At 55.4% G+C, this 15,512-nt stretch overlaps 1 protein-coding gene across 1 annotated transcript in view; it reads left to right on the forward strand.

Annotated features, from left to right (window-relative positions):
- Positions 1-15,512, forward strand: part of CDK18 (cyclin dependent kinase 18) — a 58,647-nt gene that overhangs the window by 25,110 nt on the left and 18,025 nt on the right. Inside the window, exon 2 of the mRNA XM_019513982.1 lies at positions 10,335-10,490. Within this exon, the coding sequence (XP_019369527.1) occupies positions 10,367-10,490 (124 nt within the window). The 5' untranslated portion in view covers positions 10,335-10,366. The remainder of the gene's footprint in view (positions 1-10,334; positions 10,491-15,512) is intronic.

A 15,512-nucleotide genomic window follows, 5' to 3' on the forward strand; every position in this document is an offset into this window, starting at 1 on the left:
TCTCCCATGCCAGCAGGCTCTTCCTCTCACCCAGCCACAACCCTCTTGCCAGTGACAGCATGTCTGGGTGACTGCAGTGCGGTGTAGACACCCCCGGGCTAGCTCAGGTACCCATAGCAGCCTGGCTGCAACAGCATAAAGCTCAGCACAGGCCAGCGGCCTGGGTATTTAACCGGTTCCTGGGATGGATTTTGCAGTCTGCACTGAGCTGTGTCGTGCTGCGGTTGCTGGCACCCCTGCTAGCACAGGGCTCTCTGCAGCAGCGACCCATGGGTAGACATGCCCCTTGCAATATGTAGGAAGAGCTTATGACCCCACTCGAGGATAACTCCTGGAATAGAGAATAGGAGGCTTTGGGTCACTGGGAGTAACTTTCCCTTCATTGTTTTGTACTTGGCATCCTCTGTTTCTCTCTCAAACCACCTGGGAAGTTGGCTGCCAAATGCTACCCACGTGCAGGAGGCAATATTTGTTTTGCATTTTGAAGTTTCCTTCATCGAGAAGGATCCCTAAGACTATGCATTTGCACAGGAACTATTCTACCCACCGATAATATAATACGCAGCCCCTTCTGGGGTGGCTTGTGACAGCTATTTAACAGCGCGTAGCAATGCTCTGTCAGAGGGTAGGGCTGGAAATGAGGAACTGCAAAATCCGGTGGAAGGCACAGGAGGAAGCGAAGGTGGCAGAGTGTAACGGAGTGAGCTGCAGTGTGGCCGGGCCGTCAGCTCTCAAAGGGATTTGTGCAGGATGTGTGAGCATCATTAGGCACATTTTTCACAGCTCTGGGAGCTGAGGCACAGCAAGGGGAAATGACTTGCCCCGCATAGCACAGTTCAGGCTGTGCCGTTTGATCCTTCGGGGCGAGAGGCACCCCCGAGATGCGAGCTCATTAATCATTTAGTTATGAGGCGCTTGAACCATGTCAGGCAAGACAAGTGCTGCAGGACCTGTCCTAGGGTCCCTGATTCTGCTGCTTTTTCCCTTTTAGTATTTAGTCCCGGGTGAGATCAGAACGGGGTGCTGTTAGGCACCATACATGTGCATAGTGAGAGAGGCCTGCTGTGATGAGCCTGCAGTCCAAATAGAGAGGAGGCTGAGATATTACTTGCCAACAATGGTGTAACTAGGATGGAGGGACTAGGGCAACTGCTCTGAGCATCGACTTGCTGTTGCCCCCGTGCTGTGGTGCTACACTGCTCCTTGGCAAGGCCACTCCGTGGGTCGGTAGCCCGGTCCGTGGGTCCAGTTGCAATTTAGCTGCAGCAGCACAGAGCTCAGTGTGGCGCATGGAGCTCCAGCAGGTCCGTCCTGCCCCTGGAGAAGTCGAGGCAGACACCTCTTGAATCCCATGGGGCCAGAATTTCATTCCTGGTCCCTGGATCCCTGTTCAGCCCCATGTTCGCTAGGCCACGCAGCCACACTGCAGCAGCTGACGGTGCTACTTGAGCTCTCAGCTTGCAAGGAACAGCAAGTGAAACCTGCAAAGTAATTAAATATGCCCAAGAGTTAAATTCCTTTAAAGGAGGAATTAGCTGCATAAGACTGAAGTGCATTAGCTGGGACCTTGTGGAAGGTAAGTTCTTGGATGGTAGCAGAAACACCCACATGCTTATGGCCGTGTTACAGTGGCTGGCATAAACCAGCACCGTTCTCTTGGTTTGAATGGGGCAGTACCAGTTTGTCCCAGCTGAGTATCTGGACATTTAATCCCTCAAAAAGAAGGTGCGTACCATGGCAGCACTGACACAACCACCTTCCCTGCCGCACAGCGAGAACTCTTCTAGGACAGCAGACAATGGGGGTATTGAACCGGTAACAGCCACTGGCGTGTGACTGGACACACTGGCTCTTAATGGCCTATTGTCGAGCCAGCCGAACACAAGCTACATTCTCCCAGGTTGAACCCCAGGCAGAGAAGTGGCTCCTTGCATTCGGCAGTGCCTTCCCTCGTCCCGTCAAGCGCTGGACGACTGTAACAGAAGGCCATAGTGTGAACTGCTGACTACACCGCGCAGGGCTGCTGGCTGCAGCGAGAGAGGCAGAAGCACAAAGGAAAAAACAAGCCCCCTTTGTGCATGCCTGTTATTGGGCTCATTGTCAGGCCCTGGGAGAACTGGGGTGGAACCATCTACCCAGCAACACAGCTCCAGCGCTCCTCCCAGTCGCACCGGCGTGCCCAGCGCGAGATATGGACCGGCGCGGTAAAGGCCGCGGATTCCCTCCCGGGGCAGAGGTTGGACCCCAAATTGTCTTTGGTGCGCTGAATCCCACCTGCCTTCAAGAGCCCTTTGCCAGGGGGGTTGAATCCAAAACGGGGCTGGAAACCCTGTCGTGCTAATTGCCGCACGGGCAGAGAGCAATGAAGATGCCCCGTCGCACGGAGCTTGCAATCGAAGCAAAGGCAGGGACAAGGCAGGGAGTGGGCAAGAGGTGGGCTGAGGCTTTGCCAGATTCCCAGCGGGGCTGCATTGGATGTGTGCTCTGCACACAAGCGGAGACTAGATGGTAGCCCCTAGTACCCGGGGACAGCAAGAGATTTTAGCAAGGGGAACGAGGCCCGTGGAGCTGTTGAAGGTGCAGCTAAGTCTACTGTCCCCCTTGCCCAAGCCCCCCGTGCTCTGAACAGTCTCGGCTTTGGGGGAATCGGGGTCCTGACCCTGCCCTCTCCTGACTGCCGTGACCTCTGCCAGGCTCTTTTTCTGCGGCAGACTCCACAGTCCTTTGTGCCAAGCTGTGGCCCTTGTCACAACATTTGCACTCGCTGGACCCCAGGCTGGGTCACCGCAGAAGGTGCCGAGCGATGGAGAAGCACGAGAACCTGCTGCCATGCACGTGCCGCCCTCAGGCTGTCTCCGGGACCCAGCCCTCCCTATGTTCAGAGGGATGGCGAAAGAAAACACATTCCCGGGAGGGGGTCCACAGTTCTGCTATTCAAGGCCTCGTGCTGTTGCTCAGAGCCTGTCTGCCCAGATCAGTCTCGATGAATCTGCTCAGGCATTTAGCCTGCACCTGTCCCCGTTTCTGAGCCTGCTGGTGGCTTCCTTCAGGATGCTGGGCAGGGTGCACCTCTTCCGGCTGGCCTTGGCCCGCAGATGCATCGCTGGTTATGGGTACAGGGGTCTCGTTGCTTGGCAGAGGCAGGGAGTGGCTGTGGTTTGGAGCTGGGATTCTTTGCTGCCCCTCCAGGAGCCAAGGGAGGGCCGGCGGCCTCTGCTCCCTCAGGGTTTTCAGCTGCCACAGAGACCAAAATAGCCTCCCAGGTAAATTAAAGCAGCCCCAGGGTGCTCTCCGGGAGCTTGGTAGCACCCCGCCCTGTCCCCATTCTGCAATGCTTCCTGGGCAGGGACCAGAGGACGGCAGTGCTGGTTGAAGGCTGAGCTGTATCAGCACCGGAGGAAGCCTCCCATGACTGCTTGCGTCATGGTGCTGGCTCCGGACCATGCTGAAGGCATGTATCGGGGCCATGAAATGTTAATGTGACAGCCCTTGCTGCTGGGTACTGGCATGGATAGAGCCACAGACTTGCTGCTCCAAGGCACAGGCCTCTGCTACTTGGGTGGGAGGAGTGCATAGTGAAGTAGCAGCAGTAGTAAACTTTTACTTTCCTTGTCTGCTAGAGAGGGACACCACACACTTAGCAGGGGAGTTGTATGTGTTAGTCTTAGTTCAGTCTCATTTGTCTCCATGCCCAGTTATGGGAGGAGGGCCACATCACCCGCCTTTCTTGATTCATTATTGATTTAGCTCCATGCACACAGGCAGTGCCCTACAATGGGGCTGTTTGCAAAGCAAACAAGAGTCTCTGCTCTGAAAAGTCACCATTCCTCCAGGATTCGCAGCAGTAATGAATAAGTGTCGCCTACTAGCCATGGAAATACTGACCTACCAAGATAGGCTGGAGCAGGATGGGGGCAGCTACAGACACTGCTGATGAGCTAGTTGCTGAGGTACTGCTCTCTTGAATTCCCCAGCAGTGCGCAGGGGGCTGTTCTGCAGAGGATCCCAGAGAGAAACATCCTACAATAACAACCCAAATATCCACTGAAGAAATTTGCTATGAAATACAGAGAATAGTTATTGCTAGATTTGCTAACATGGCTTCAAAGTCACTATTTACCAAGCAGTTAAGCACCTTGCAGTGGGCAGGGGATTAGCCTTCTTGTCAGGATTCAGGTCTGACATCTGTCAGCAGTTTGCTCCAAATGTTTACAATCCGACTGGCCAAATTCCAGCCTGAGTGATGATATTTTGCCTTTCGGTACCTAAATTTCCCAGTACTGTTTCACCCAGATTCTTCCCATCCCATCTGGCTAGGCTGCACGGTGTTGCTGTGTGTTGGTAATTGGGCAATCCTTCTCATCCCAGAAGTGGCTGCCTTTCAGTGGCAGCTGTTGTAAATCACTTTGAGGGTGTTTTGGATCCTTTGGGTGGAAGGATACGACACGAATGCAAGTGAGATTAATATTTTGCTTCCCTAGGGGCTGCCTTGCAAGGTCTAGCTCGCTCTGCTACAACTGATAAATGCCTCTATATCCTATCTGAGCTGCAGCTAAAACTTATTTAAAGTCACTAGCAATCATTGCCTTGAAATCCAGACAGTGGGAAACAGGGCTCTCCCCAGCTCATTAGTGGAGTCTGAGCTGTGGAGTGCCAGAAGCAAAAACTGCAGCTCGGAAGAAATCCAGGGAGAAATTAATGCCCCTGACCTGGGGAAACAAGTGTGCCAGCACACCCGCTGATGCTGTCCCTTGCTTGTGTGCTGCAGGGACAGGTGAGAACGCCACCACGCTGGCTTCTCCAGCAGCTGGGTCTAAAAAGCACTTGTGTACAGCAGCCCTGACACCCGCGATAGCCTTTTGCTTCTCAGTCTTTGCAACTTTAGCCACCAGAGTCTGTTGTCCCGAAGGTGACTCCATGTGCCTCTGCTCCTCACTTGTTCCCATTCCTCCCCTAAACTGGAGTGAGCATCTCCAGTTTCCCATCACATTTGCAAGCAATGGGGGGTGAGGAAGGAGGCAGCTGAGCTAGCAAGACACTGACTGCTGCTTTCCCAAGAGGCCACTGAACTTGAGCACTGCTGGTTGTGGATACTAGGGGCAAAGTCAACACAGCAGAGGGGAGGGAACGGATCCAGGCGGATCTGGACAGGTTGGAAAAATGGGCAGAACGAAATAGGATGCAGCTGAACGAAGACAAGTGCAAAGTGTCCACCAGCTTCCAGGCTGGGGGACGACCTTCTCAGCAGCACAGCAGCGGAAAGGGATCTTGGAGTCATAGTTGACATGAGTCAATGTGATGAAGTGGTCAACAAGGCTAACCGCACTTTATCATGCATTAGCAGATGCATGATGAACAGGTCCAGGGAGGTGATCCTCCCCCTCTATGCAGCACTGGTCAGGCCGCAGCTGGAGTACTGCGTCCAGCTCTGGGCGCCGCACTTCAGGAGGGATGTGGACAACATGGAGAGGGTCCAGAGGAGGCCACTCGCATGGTCAGAGGCCTGCAGACAAGGACCTATGAGGAGAGATTGAGGGACCTGGATCTTGTCACCTTTGCAAGAGAAGGCTGAGAGGTGATCTTGTGGCTGCCTATAAATTCATCAGTGGAGGGCAGCAGGGAATAGGAGATGCTCCATTTACTAGGGAGTAACTAGGAGCAGTGGCCACAAATTGACGGAGACCAGATTTAGGTTGGACATAAGACAACTTCTTCACAGTAAGGGGTGCCAGAATCTGGAACGGGCTCCCAAGGGAGGTGGTGCTCTCCCCTACCCTGGGGGTCTTCAAGAGGAGACTGGACAAGCACCTAGCTGGAGTTGTCTGACCCCAGCGCTCTTTCCTGCCCAGGGCAGGGGGTCAGATTTGATGACCTGCTGAGGTCCCTTCCAACCCTAACATCTATGCATCTATGATTTGCAGAACAGCCCAGTGCCCAGTAGGTCCCTCTGCAATGCCTCCAGCCCAACAGGGTGCCAAGCCCTGCAGTAAATGTGTCCCCCTCAGGCCTGACATTGCCCCACACCTCTGACCATCATACCCAACCTGGGCCCCTGGGGACCAAAAGCAAAGGCTGTGTTGGAGACTTAGGCCTTCAGTGTCCCAGACTGAGCCCCACAGTCTAGTTTGCTGCATGGAAACAAAATGCCCAAAGCCCACAACCTCAAGAGCTGGACACTGAGTGTGCCAGGCTTCAGCCACACATGCCGCTGTCCCAGGGCAACCCCCTTGTGTAATGCAGCTGGGCTCTGTGGCTTACACGGGTTTGACACGGGGGCAATCTGCACTGATGTGAGTCGCACGGTGCCGCCCGGGGACTGGATCTGTATGAGGCGGCCCTTTCGGGCCATGCCGAGTACTGCGGGGTGGAGGGATCTCAGCGTAATGCAGCTGTCAAAGGTGCGTTCTCTGGAAAAGAACGAGGAAAAGAAAGAGGAAAGAACAAGAACAGCCCCATAAATTTTGGTCTGTGGACATTTTAATTGGGCCCCCTTGCCATGCTCAGCTGGAGGAAGCAGCTGGGTTTACACAGTGCACAAAGTTGTAAAGATAATGGGCCCAGAATAGCCACGTACCTTGCTGGGCGGGCAGCGATAGGCATCCTGGCCATTTCTCTACCGCTATTTTTACCCTCATCCCACTTCCGCTCCCGGCAGGATTATATATAGCAGCTCAACAGAGCTACAGCGTGGGTAGGTGCAGTGAGGGGAAGAGCTCTGGGCAGCACTTTCTGCAGCTCATGATTTCCCAGCACTCAGGTGCTTGTTTGTCTTGAGCCCACATGCAAGGTGGGAGGGAGAGCGGGGGAGACGGGGGTAGGTCCTACCCCATCCCCCTTTCAGCACTTCCCCTTTCCCCTTCCCTGACTGCCCCGGAGTCCAGGCTCCTGCAATGACTCCCTCTGGCAGCAACACAGCAGAGCATAGTCATAGACAAGGGGGCATAAATCCATGCTACAGGGCACCAGCTGGCCTGGGCATGATGGAGACCGGGAAGGCACTTCCCTTCTGGGCAGGTGGCTCTGTAGCTGCAGGGTGCCCTGCAACCACCTTGCACCTTCTGGTACCGAGAACGTGGCACTTCCTTCTGACGGCTGCACAGAAGAGAAACTCGGGGAAAAATCGACCTGGAAACAATTCAATGCTTTGTTGGTGTTTCATTTTATTGATATCAATATATTACACTATAAATATATGTATGATGCTGTGTAATATCTGTTGTTGCAATATAACGAATATGGTAAAAATTCAGCACGAGAAAGCCAAGCCCATATGTCTTACCTACATATAAATAATTAAATGCTTCCACATTTTTCAAGCAAATGAGAAAATCAAAACGGTTCATCTGCGCCGTTTGCTATTAGAAATGTGGTGAGGATTGAAAAACTGAAAAGTTCGGATTTTGGTGAAACTGTTTTCTAGTGGCAGGCTGTTCTGCTGACAGTTTGGATTAGCTCCTCCGAGAAATATGGACCTCCGGAGAATATTCTCCTATTCCCACCTGTGGAGGACAAGCCACTATAAGTTGCTGCATATCCCCTGCTGCAGAGCTGGGTGCTTGCACTGGGCACCTGCACTACTTAATTTTGCAACTCCTTCACCCGTCTCGCCGGGGAGGGGTGGAAGTCCCTTGGTGGGGTACTTCGGAAGCATCTTGTGGTACTGCTTTCCTGCTGGGAGAAGAAAGCAAGGCCTGTTGGTCTCAAGTGCTGCCAGTCCAACATCTTTCCGGAGGGTTTGAAGCAGGGTGGGTGTGGTGCCAATTGCTACTGGCATCTAAACTTCCTGAACATGTCATTTCCATGAATGATACTGTGACGATGATATCGTAGGGTCCCGTAGTACCACGGATCTCCTGGCACTGTGCACGTGATATATGTGGACAGGGATTGCTGCATGCACAGCTACAATGCAGTCTCCTCCGCTGTGTCCCCCAGCCCAAGGCAGCAGCCGCAGCTTGGTGCACAGTTGTGCAGGGCAGACCTGCTGTGGTTAGTACAGCTCAGATGCAGGGATGTGGAATTAGCGTCTCTCAGTCTTTCAAAGAGTGCCTCCGTCTCCAGAGGTCACGAACGGTGTTTGCTGAGTGGAAACATCCCATCTTCTGTGGGCGCACATGAAAGATAGCAGAACCTGTTGGATGGTAGGTGAGCAAGCAGCACCTGTTAAAGCACCGTTGAGGCTTCTTGTGGCATCGTGGGTTTTCTCTGCAGCTCTCCCATCTTCTGGATGACAACTAGAGCCCTGTTCCCTGCAGCCTGCACATGTGGCTCAAAGTCTGGGGAGCTTGCACTGAGGCTTGCACATGCCTGGCGTGAGCCACATCCCACCACTTCAACTCCTTGGATGCACGTGACTCCAGGAGCATTTCTAATGTCACAGGCAATGGGGGGATGCTCTGTCCTGAACTAAAGGATCCGGTACATTGAGACATGAACACCTCCCTGCTGTGAATGGGGTTGAGACCCGCTGGACTCGTATCGCCTGGGTTTTGGAGGGGTGTGATTCTTGGTCACAGCTATGCAGGGAGTGCCTTAGACATGAAGGTCAAGTGAAGGTCCCTTGTGCCCCACGGCCTGGTCTTGACCCCTTGGACCGCCCAGGTCTTTGCTTGGATTCCAGATTCACTCTTCATTCGTGGGGCTGGGGGGGACGGGGAGAAGCAGGTTTGCCGGAGACGTGGGCAGATGCACCCTGGCAGTCAAAGAGCTGGGTAAAATCCAAATATCCCAGCCGAGGGCTTGCTCTGGCCATGGGAGGCAGCGTCAGGCTGATGAGCGAGCAGGATGGGTCTGTGACTGACACATAATCTATTAAGCTTTCTATTATTATAAGCCATCTATTATTAATGTAGGCATTTTGGCCCCAGCCTCTGCGTTGCCACAGCGACGCGGTGCATTAGCTCCCGGATGCTGCGTCTGATCCCATTGCTCTGGAACGCGAGAAGCGTCGCTTTGTGCTGATAACCCACCCGAGCGGGGAGGGGGTTTGCGCCTGCCTCACCGGGGTGCGGCCATGGGAGAAAACGTGCCGCTCCCTGGCTCCAGGGGCGCCAAGGGAGCAGAGCGGGCACGTAGCCTGGGATGCCCATTCTGCAACCTGGGAGCCAGAGGCTGATTTGCACGTTCAGATCCCTCTGGGGCTGCAGAATGAGAGTAACAGGAAAAGAGCTCAGAGCCGTGACGTGGAGCAGGCGGGCTAGAGGAGGGGGACTTCAGGCCCTGCTGGCAGAAGCACCTTGGTGGGGGTATTCTCCTTCACACCAGCCCTTTGCCCAGCCACCCCCACACTCCCCATCTGAAAGTGTCACGTCAGAGTTAGGGCTGCGAGACGAGGCTCAGGGCAGCGTCTGTCCTGTCCTCGGTCCCTTGCGCCCTGACCCGGCCTTCCCTGGCTCTCCAGGGGACCTGTTTGGAAAAACACAGGCCTGGAGCTCGCAGCTTTGCCCCTGCAGCTCTGCCCAGCGTTGGGGCGATGGGTTAGGGTGGACTTGCTGAGCCGCTGCATTGACTCCACTACTACGGCAAAATAATATGGCCTGTGTCCCAACTGCAGGGCCGAGTGGGAGCGGGCAAGGACGGCTCAGGCGAGAAGCCGTTTCAAGTCCACGAGGCTCTGTCGTGCTGCCACCGGGACGTGGGATATTCGAGGGGAAGCAGCCCTCTGCCCCCATCCACTGAGCTCACGTTGCTGCTGGGTCACGGTACCTGCTCAGGACTGGCGGGAGCGTCAGCCGAGACACAGGGGCATCCGCAGATCACCGTGTGGTGACGGTCCAGACCTGCCTGGAGGAGTTGTGGGTCAGGACTCCTGCGGGGTGCGGGGGCTATCCAGGGCTTCGGGAGCAAAGGGGCTGCACGCTGAAGGGCACGGGCAGAGTTGTGCAGGGTCTCCCACCGCCAGTCTGCCCTGTGGCTGGCTCGGGCTGTGCTGTCCTGCCTGTCTTAGAGGCATCATTTTTTTGATAGCACAATGCCCTGGGCAATAAAAACAGCCAGAACGCAGCTGTCTGCGTGAGCGGCTCCCAGACCGCATCCTATCTGCATTGCTGAGCTAGGGAGGGATGCAGCCAGTGCTGGGGCAATGGAGGACAAAGTGGCTTGTAGCATTTGTGCTCTGCAGTCGCATCCCAACAAGCCCCTCACTCTTTGTCCCTCCAGGGTCTCGTCTTTGGGCCTGATGTTCGCAAGGGTGGGGTGCTCCTGACTGCAAACAGCGCTCCAGATGCCCGGGATCCAGACAGCCAGGCCCTTTGAGCCCAGCTCCAGGCAGGGCTGGCAGTCCCACAGGCAAGCCATGCCCTTCGTCATGCCCCCTCTCTCTCGTTTCCCCGCAGGGCCCTGCCATCCCCCTGCAGCGCCGGAGAAAATGAACAAGATGAAAAACTTCAAGAGGAGGTTTTCCCTCTCGGTTCCCCGGACAGAGACCATCGAGGAGTCGCTGACCGAGTTCACGGAGCAGTTCAACCAGCTCAACAACAGGAAGAATGAAGGTGAGAGGCCGTCAGGTTCAGGACGACTGCTCCAGCATGGCCAGCATCCCCTCCAGGCAGAGATAGTCAGGGCCAGTGGGTGCACAGTCTGGGCTTCCCTCCCCCTTGGTCCACCTGCCTCCCAGCTGCCTCGAAACACCCAGAGGCAGCACAAATGCAAATTGCCTGTGTGTGGCCGTGGGTGACTCACTGCCCTGCTCCGTGCCTCAGTTTCCCCATCTGTGTAATGGGGGTAACCCTTCCCTGTGTGGGGAATGCCTCATGGGAAAGGCACTGCGCCAAGTGCAGAGGGAAGTTATTTATCACCCAAGCCAAAAGCAAAAATGGGGGAGGAATGACCATGCTGTGACAGGTTTCTGAGCACCTGGGACCCCCAGCCCTGTGGACAAAGAGCTGGCTTTCCTCCCTGCTGCAGCCTCATGTCCCTGCAGGTCCAGCCTCTGACACCTGTGCAAGCAGGGACGTGGCCACCCTGGTCCCCCGCGGGGCTGTAATCAGACACAGCCCTTAATTAGGCGCACAGAAGCTGAGGGAACGAAACGGCAGGAGGCTCAGTGCCGGCCTCAGTCAGCAGCTGCTGCCGCGCCTTCCTCGGGGAACGTCAGCCCTGGGCTCATTATCACCGCAGTGCGAGCCCAGGCTGTGCCGTGTAATGAGGCAGCTTCCCCCTTCCCTGACTTTAATGAGACCTCGGCCTGTGTCTGCCCGACCACCTCCCCTTCCATTTACAAACCACGTCTGCGGCATCCTCCGCGCCCTCTCCCGGGGACCTCTGCTCCGGGCGGGACCAGGACGGAGCAGTAGCAAGTGCTGAGCTCAGTTTGCCGTGCTCTGGAGTCGGTCCCCATCTTGGGGACCCCCAGTGTAGACCCACGGGCAGCAGAAGGGCCCAGGCCCAGGCCCAGGTCATGTCGCTGTCTGCCAAAGGTGGGCCTGGTATCAAGCCCTGGGCTGGGTCTGTGCCCATCCAGGGGTGAGATGAGACTTGCTTCAGGTGCAGGGGGTGTCTGGACCTTCAGAGAGGGCAGAACTGGACCGGGCCCGGATGGGGAGAGAGACTTTCTTCCCCAGCAGATCCTGGTACTAGGCTGCCTTTTACCTCCCCAGTCAATCCCTCGTCCCACCGCCTGGCCTGCTCTGATTGTCTTCATCGTACCTCCAGTCCAATTTCTATATGGTCTGTCCCAATATTCTGCGTCTGGTGTTGCCAAGTCTTGTGGGGTGCATTGCGGTGCTACAGGGCATCTCAGGGGGCCCCTCCACTGTCCAGGCATTGTCAGTTTGATCCCAGTGCTTCCCCAGACCCTGATCCTTGCCACCCCAGATCCCTTGATCCAGTCTCTCATGGGTTGTAAACAAGTCGGCGAAGTCACCTTCCCGCTGCCTTTCCCCTCCCTCCCCTGCAAGCCGCGACTGTTGTTTATTAAGAGCCCTGACAGCTGCATTTCTCTGTTGCATCTCTTCAGGCCTCCACGGATGGCATTTCAGAAACCCCTGGCTGCTGCGAGCTCCTTCCTGCAGCAGTGGGCCAGAGCATTAGCAAGTGGGAGAGGGTAGGCACAGGTACCAAGAGACCTTGCAGCCTCTGCAGGCGTGACTCGAAGCCCATTGAAGGCAATAGTTACCTTCCCAGTGGTCCTTAGATGTTGGAGTTAGTGCATGCTGGGGTTCAGAAAGGAGTGTGCGTGGCTGGAGGGGAACAGGACAGCATTACAGCACTCATTTGTCTCGCTAAGACGTGAGGTTTGCAAGCAGGAAATAGGTCAGGAAGCTGCATCTAGAACGTGCCCCAAATGGCTGAACCACTAAACGATGCCTGGGTTTGAGTTTGGATGTGAATTCCCCTTGGTCATATTGCATAGGTCTACAGAGGAGTTATATAATGCCACAGATGAAGACTGGGTCTCACAGTTCACAGTGTGCAGGTGACTGGTCGGCATTGCTATCCCGTTCTTTAAACGGGGTACATCTTAGCTGAAGCGTGTGTACCGCCCGGTCTGCCTACAGAGGCATTTTCCTTGATTTTTTTTGCATCGTTCCACTTTGCATCGAGCCCGTTATCAGCCGGCTCGAAGGAGGGGGAAGGGTGCCTGGAGGCCCTGTGGCTACCCTGCGTGAGCTGCAGCGGAGGGTCGAGCCAGTGACACTTAACAGCGTGGCTGGACAAGAAGATGCCTTGAGGTCCGTTCTCACGAGGCTGCACCGGGCAGACAGAGCCGCGGCAACTTGGGTCTTGGGGCACTTGGACTTCTCCTGGAGCAGGCAAAAATCTTGCCAGGAGCTTGTTGGCACAGCAGCTTTCTCCTTCCTGCCTTTGCTCCTGACCCCGAGGCCAATACGGAAAGAACTGAAAAGAAACAGAGCTGACAAGTGGAAAAGCAAACAGCTTCCCGCACTGGGTACACCCAGTCCCAGACAATGTCACCCCAGCACCATCCAGCGGTGCCAGGGAAGGAAGAGGCAGCTGGGCCGTGTGTGATATCCTGAGCGGGAGGGGCATCCAAAACACTTGCTAGCCCAGAAGCCCTCCCAGGAGACGCGTCAAGGCACCCAAACATGGCCCCGGTGCCTGGTGCCAGCTGCTCACATTGCCCTGCCCTAGCATGCAGATACAGGCAGGTGCGGGCCTGAGCCAGGCTGGGGGAACAGTTCTTGTCCCTGGCATGTGATTCAAAACCTAAGCGTTTGGCTGAGATAGCATAGCTTGGGCCTCAGGGTTGCAACAATGACCTCCACGTGGTGCACAAAAGGGAAGTGGAGGAGGTGACGTCTGCCTGAGTCTGCAGCCAGCCTAAAACAGTAGCTCCAGGAGAGATCTACGTTGGGATGTTGCCTCTGAAGTCTGGTAGTGCCTGTTGAACGTCAGCCTAGTTAACTGGTTTTCAGGCACAAAAGGAGCATAGCAGGAAGGCCAGCTCAGTGCTGGGCAAGGCATCCTAGCTGGTGCCCCTGGTACCTGAAGCCTGGGTTGTAGACAGAGCTGTCCAGGTCCCAACACTTACTTTGCCCCCAGTCTAATGCCCGGGAGCAATAGGGCAGACCTAGGGATGTGAAACCCTCACACCTTTCCTCTCTCCCTGTGTACTGGGCTGGAGGGGGGGTGTTATCCTGCTTGTTCAGACAGATTTCTCCACCCTGGGACATGGAGGTTGAGTCCAGGTCATTTCTGTGGCACGAGGAGTATTAATTGCATCATTTCCACCTCCAACCAGGCCTGCTCTGAGGTCTGGTTCACCATTGCCTTGCGCAGTCAGTGAAGAGGGGGTAAAAAAGGCATTGTACCCACAGAGCACCCATCAGCACCAGGGGAGACTGGGATCCAGGGGAGAATTAGGGCCTGGCATTTTACTGGGTACAGGTCATGCCACAGGGATGTGAATCATGTCTACACCAGGGTTTACCCCTAGAGCAGCTCCTGCCCGGGATGATATCTGAAGGCAGACAAAGCTTCATTACACTGACTGCAAACCCAGAATAATAGCTCCCAAATTGCAATGGTGCAAACCAGAGCCCGCGTGGGCATGCAGGACACAAGGCAGAGAAAGAAACAATGGAGAGAGGCAGGAAAGGAGATGGATAACCCAAGATCTGAGGGATCTTGGCCTTGCAAGCTTAATAGAGATTTAAGCAGAGAGTTTGCACTTAGCAGAGTCATTAAAAGATGTAACTCAGGCAGGCAGCGGAGGGTGCTGGCCCCAGTCTGTGGGAGATCAAAGTTTGTTTTGGCAGTGGCAATGTTTAAATGTATTTATATAAAAAAAAAAAGAGCAGGAGGCTCATCAAAAGCAGCTGCAGTGTCTGCAGTCTTGCTTTAATTTGCTTTGATATCCCAGGCAGCCTTATTATTCCCCGGGTGTCAGGGCCCACTGTAAGCCACATGAAAAGCAGAGCAGAATCAAGCAGGCCCTTGCTTGGGCCCTGGCATCATCTCCATCGCACGCCAGGCACGCCCAGCGGGCCAGCGTCACCTCTGCTGCAGCAACAACTCCTGGCGGCGCTGCCTGGTCGGGTCTGCAGCCCTCTTCACCGCTGCGCAGGGACCACGTGGCAGATGTGGGCTGAACTGGCACGAGGTGTGTGAGCCGCTCTAGCGCGGGGGCATCCAACTCATTCAGGGTGGGGCGAGGTCCCCACCCTGAATGACGTGTGCCTTGACGCATCTCTTGGGAGGGCTTCTGGGCTAGCAAGTGTTTTGGATGCCCCTCCTGCTCAGGATATCACACACGGCCCAGCTGCCTCTTCCCTCCCTGGCACCGTTGGACGGCGCTGGGGTGACGTTGTCTGGGACTGGGTCTACATCTGCTGGGAGGAGCAGTCAGCCAGGACAGACCGTTCCAGGAGGTTCCTGGCTGAGATACAGGACCTCCACTTCATCCAGGAGGTGCACGGTCCCATCAGAGGAAACGCCCCGTTGGACCTGGTCCTGGCCACGGGCGATGACCTGGTCAGGGGCCTCCAGGTCCTTGACCACCTGGGCGACAGCGATCATCGCTTGCTGGAGTTCACCATCCAGCGCAGGGTGTCGAGGGCCTGCAGCAAGACGGTAGCCCTAGACTTTAGGAGGGCCAACTTCAAAAAGTTGAGGAGACTAGTGGGTGAGGCGCTGGAGTCCTTGAGGGCAGGGGAACTCAGTGTCCAAGACGAGTGGTCGTTCCTTAAGGAAACGATACTCAGGGCCCAAGGGGAGTCCATCCCAACAAACAGCAAGGGGGACAAGAGTGCCTGAAAGCCCCCCTGGCTCACCAAGGGTGTACGGGAATGCCTGCTTACCAAAAAGGCAGCGTACACCCAGTGGAAGGGGAGTGCTATCTCCAAAGAGGAGTATACCTCCTCTGCTCGGGCCTGTAGGGGGGCTGTCAGGAAAGCCAAGGTGGACATAGAGCTAGGACTAGCATCCAAAATCAAGGATAATAACAAGTCTTTTTTCAAATATATAGGGAGGATGAAGAAGGCACCGGGTAATGTGGGGCCCCTGCAAAGTACGCTGGGCAAGCTGGTGGTTGCACCAGAGGAGAAAGCGGA

Source organism: Gavialis gangeticus, unplaced genomic scaffold (genome assembly GCF_001723915.1).
Source record: "Gavialis gangeticus isolate Ggan-Ray unplaced genomic scaffold, GavGan_comp1, whole genome shotgun sequence".
In the NCBI taxonomy this organism is placed as follows: Eukaryota; Metazoa; Chordata; order Crocodylia; family Gavialidae; genus Gavialis; species Gavialis gangeticus.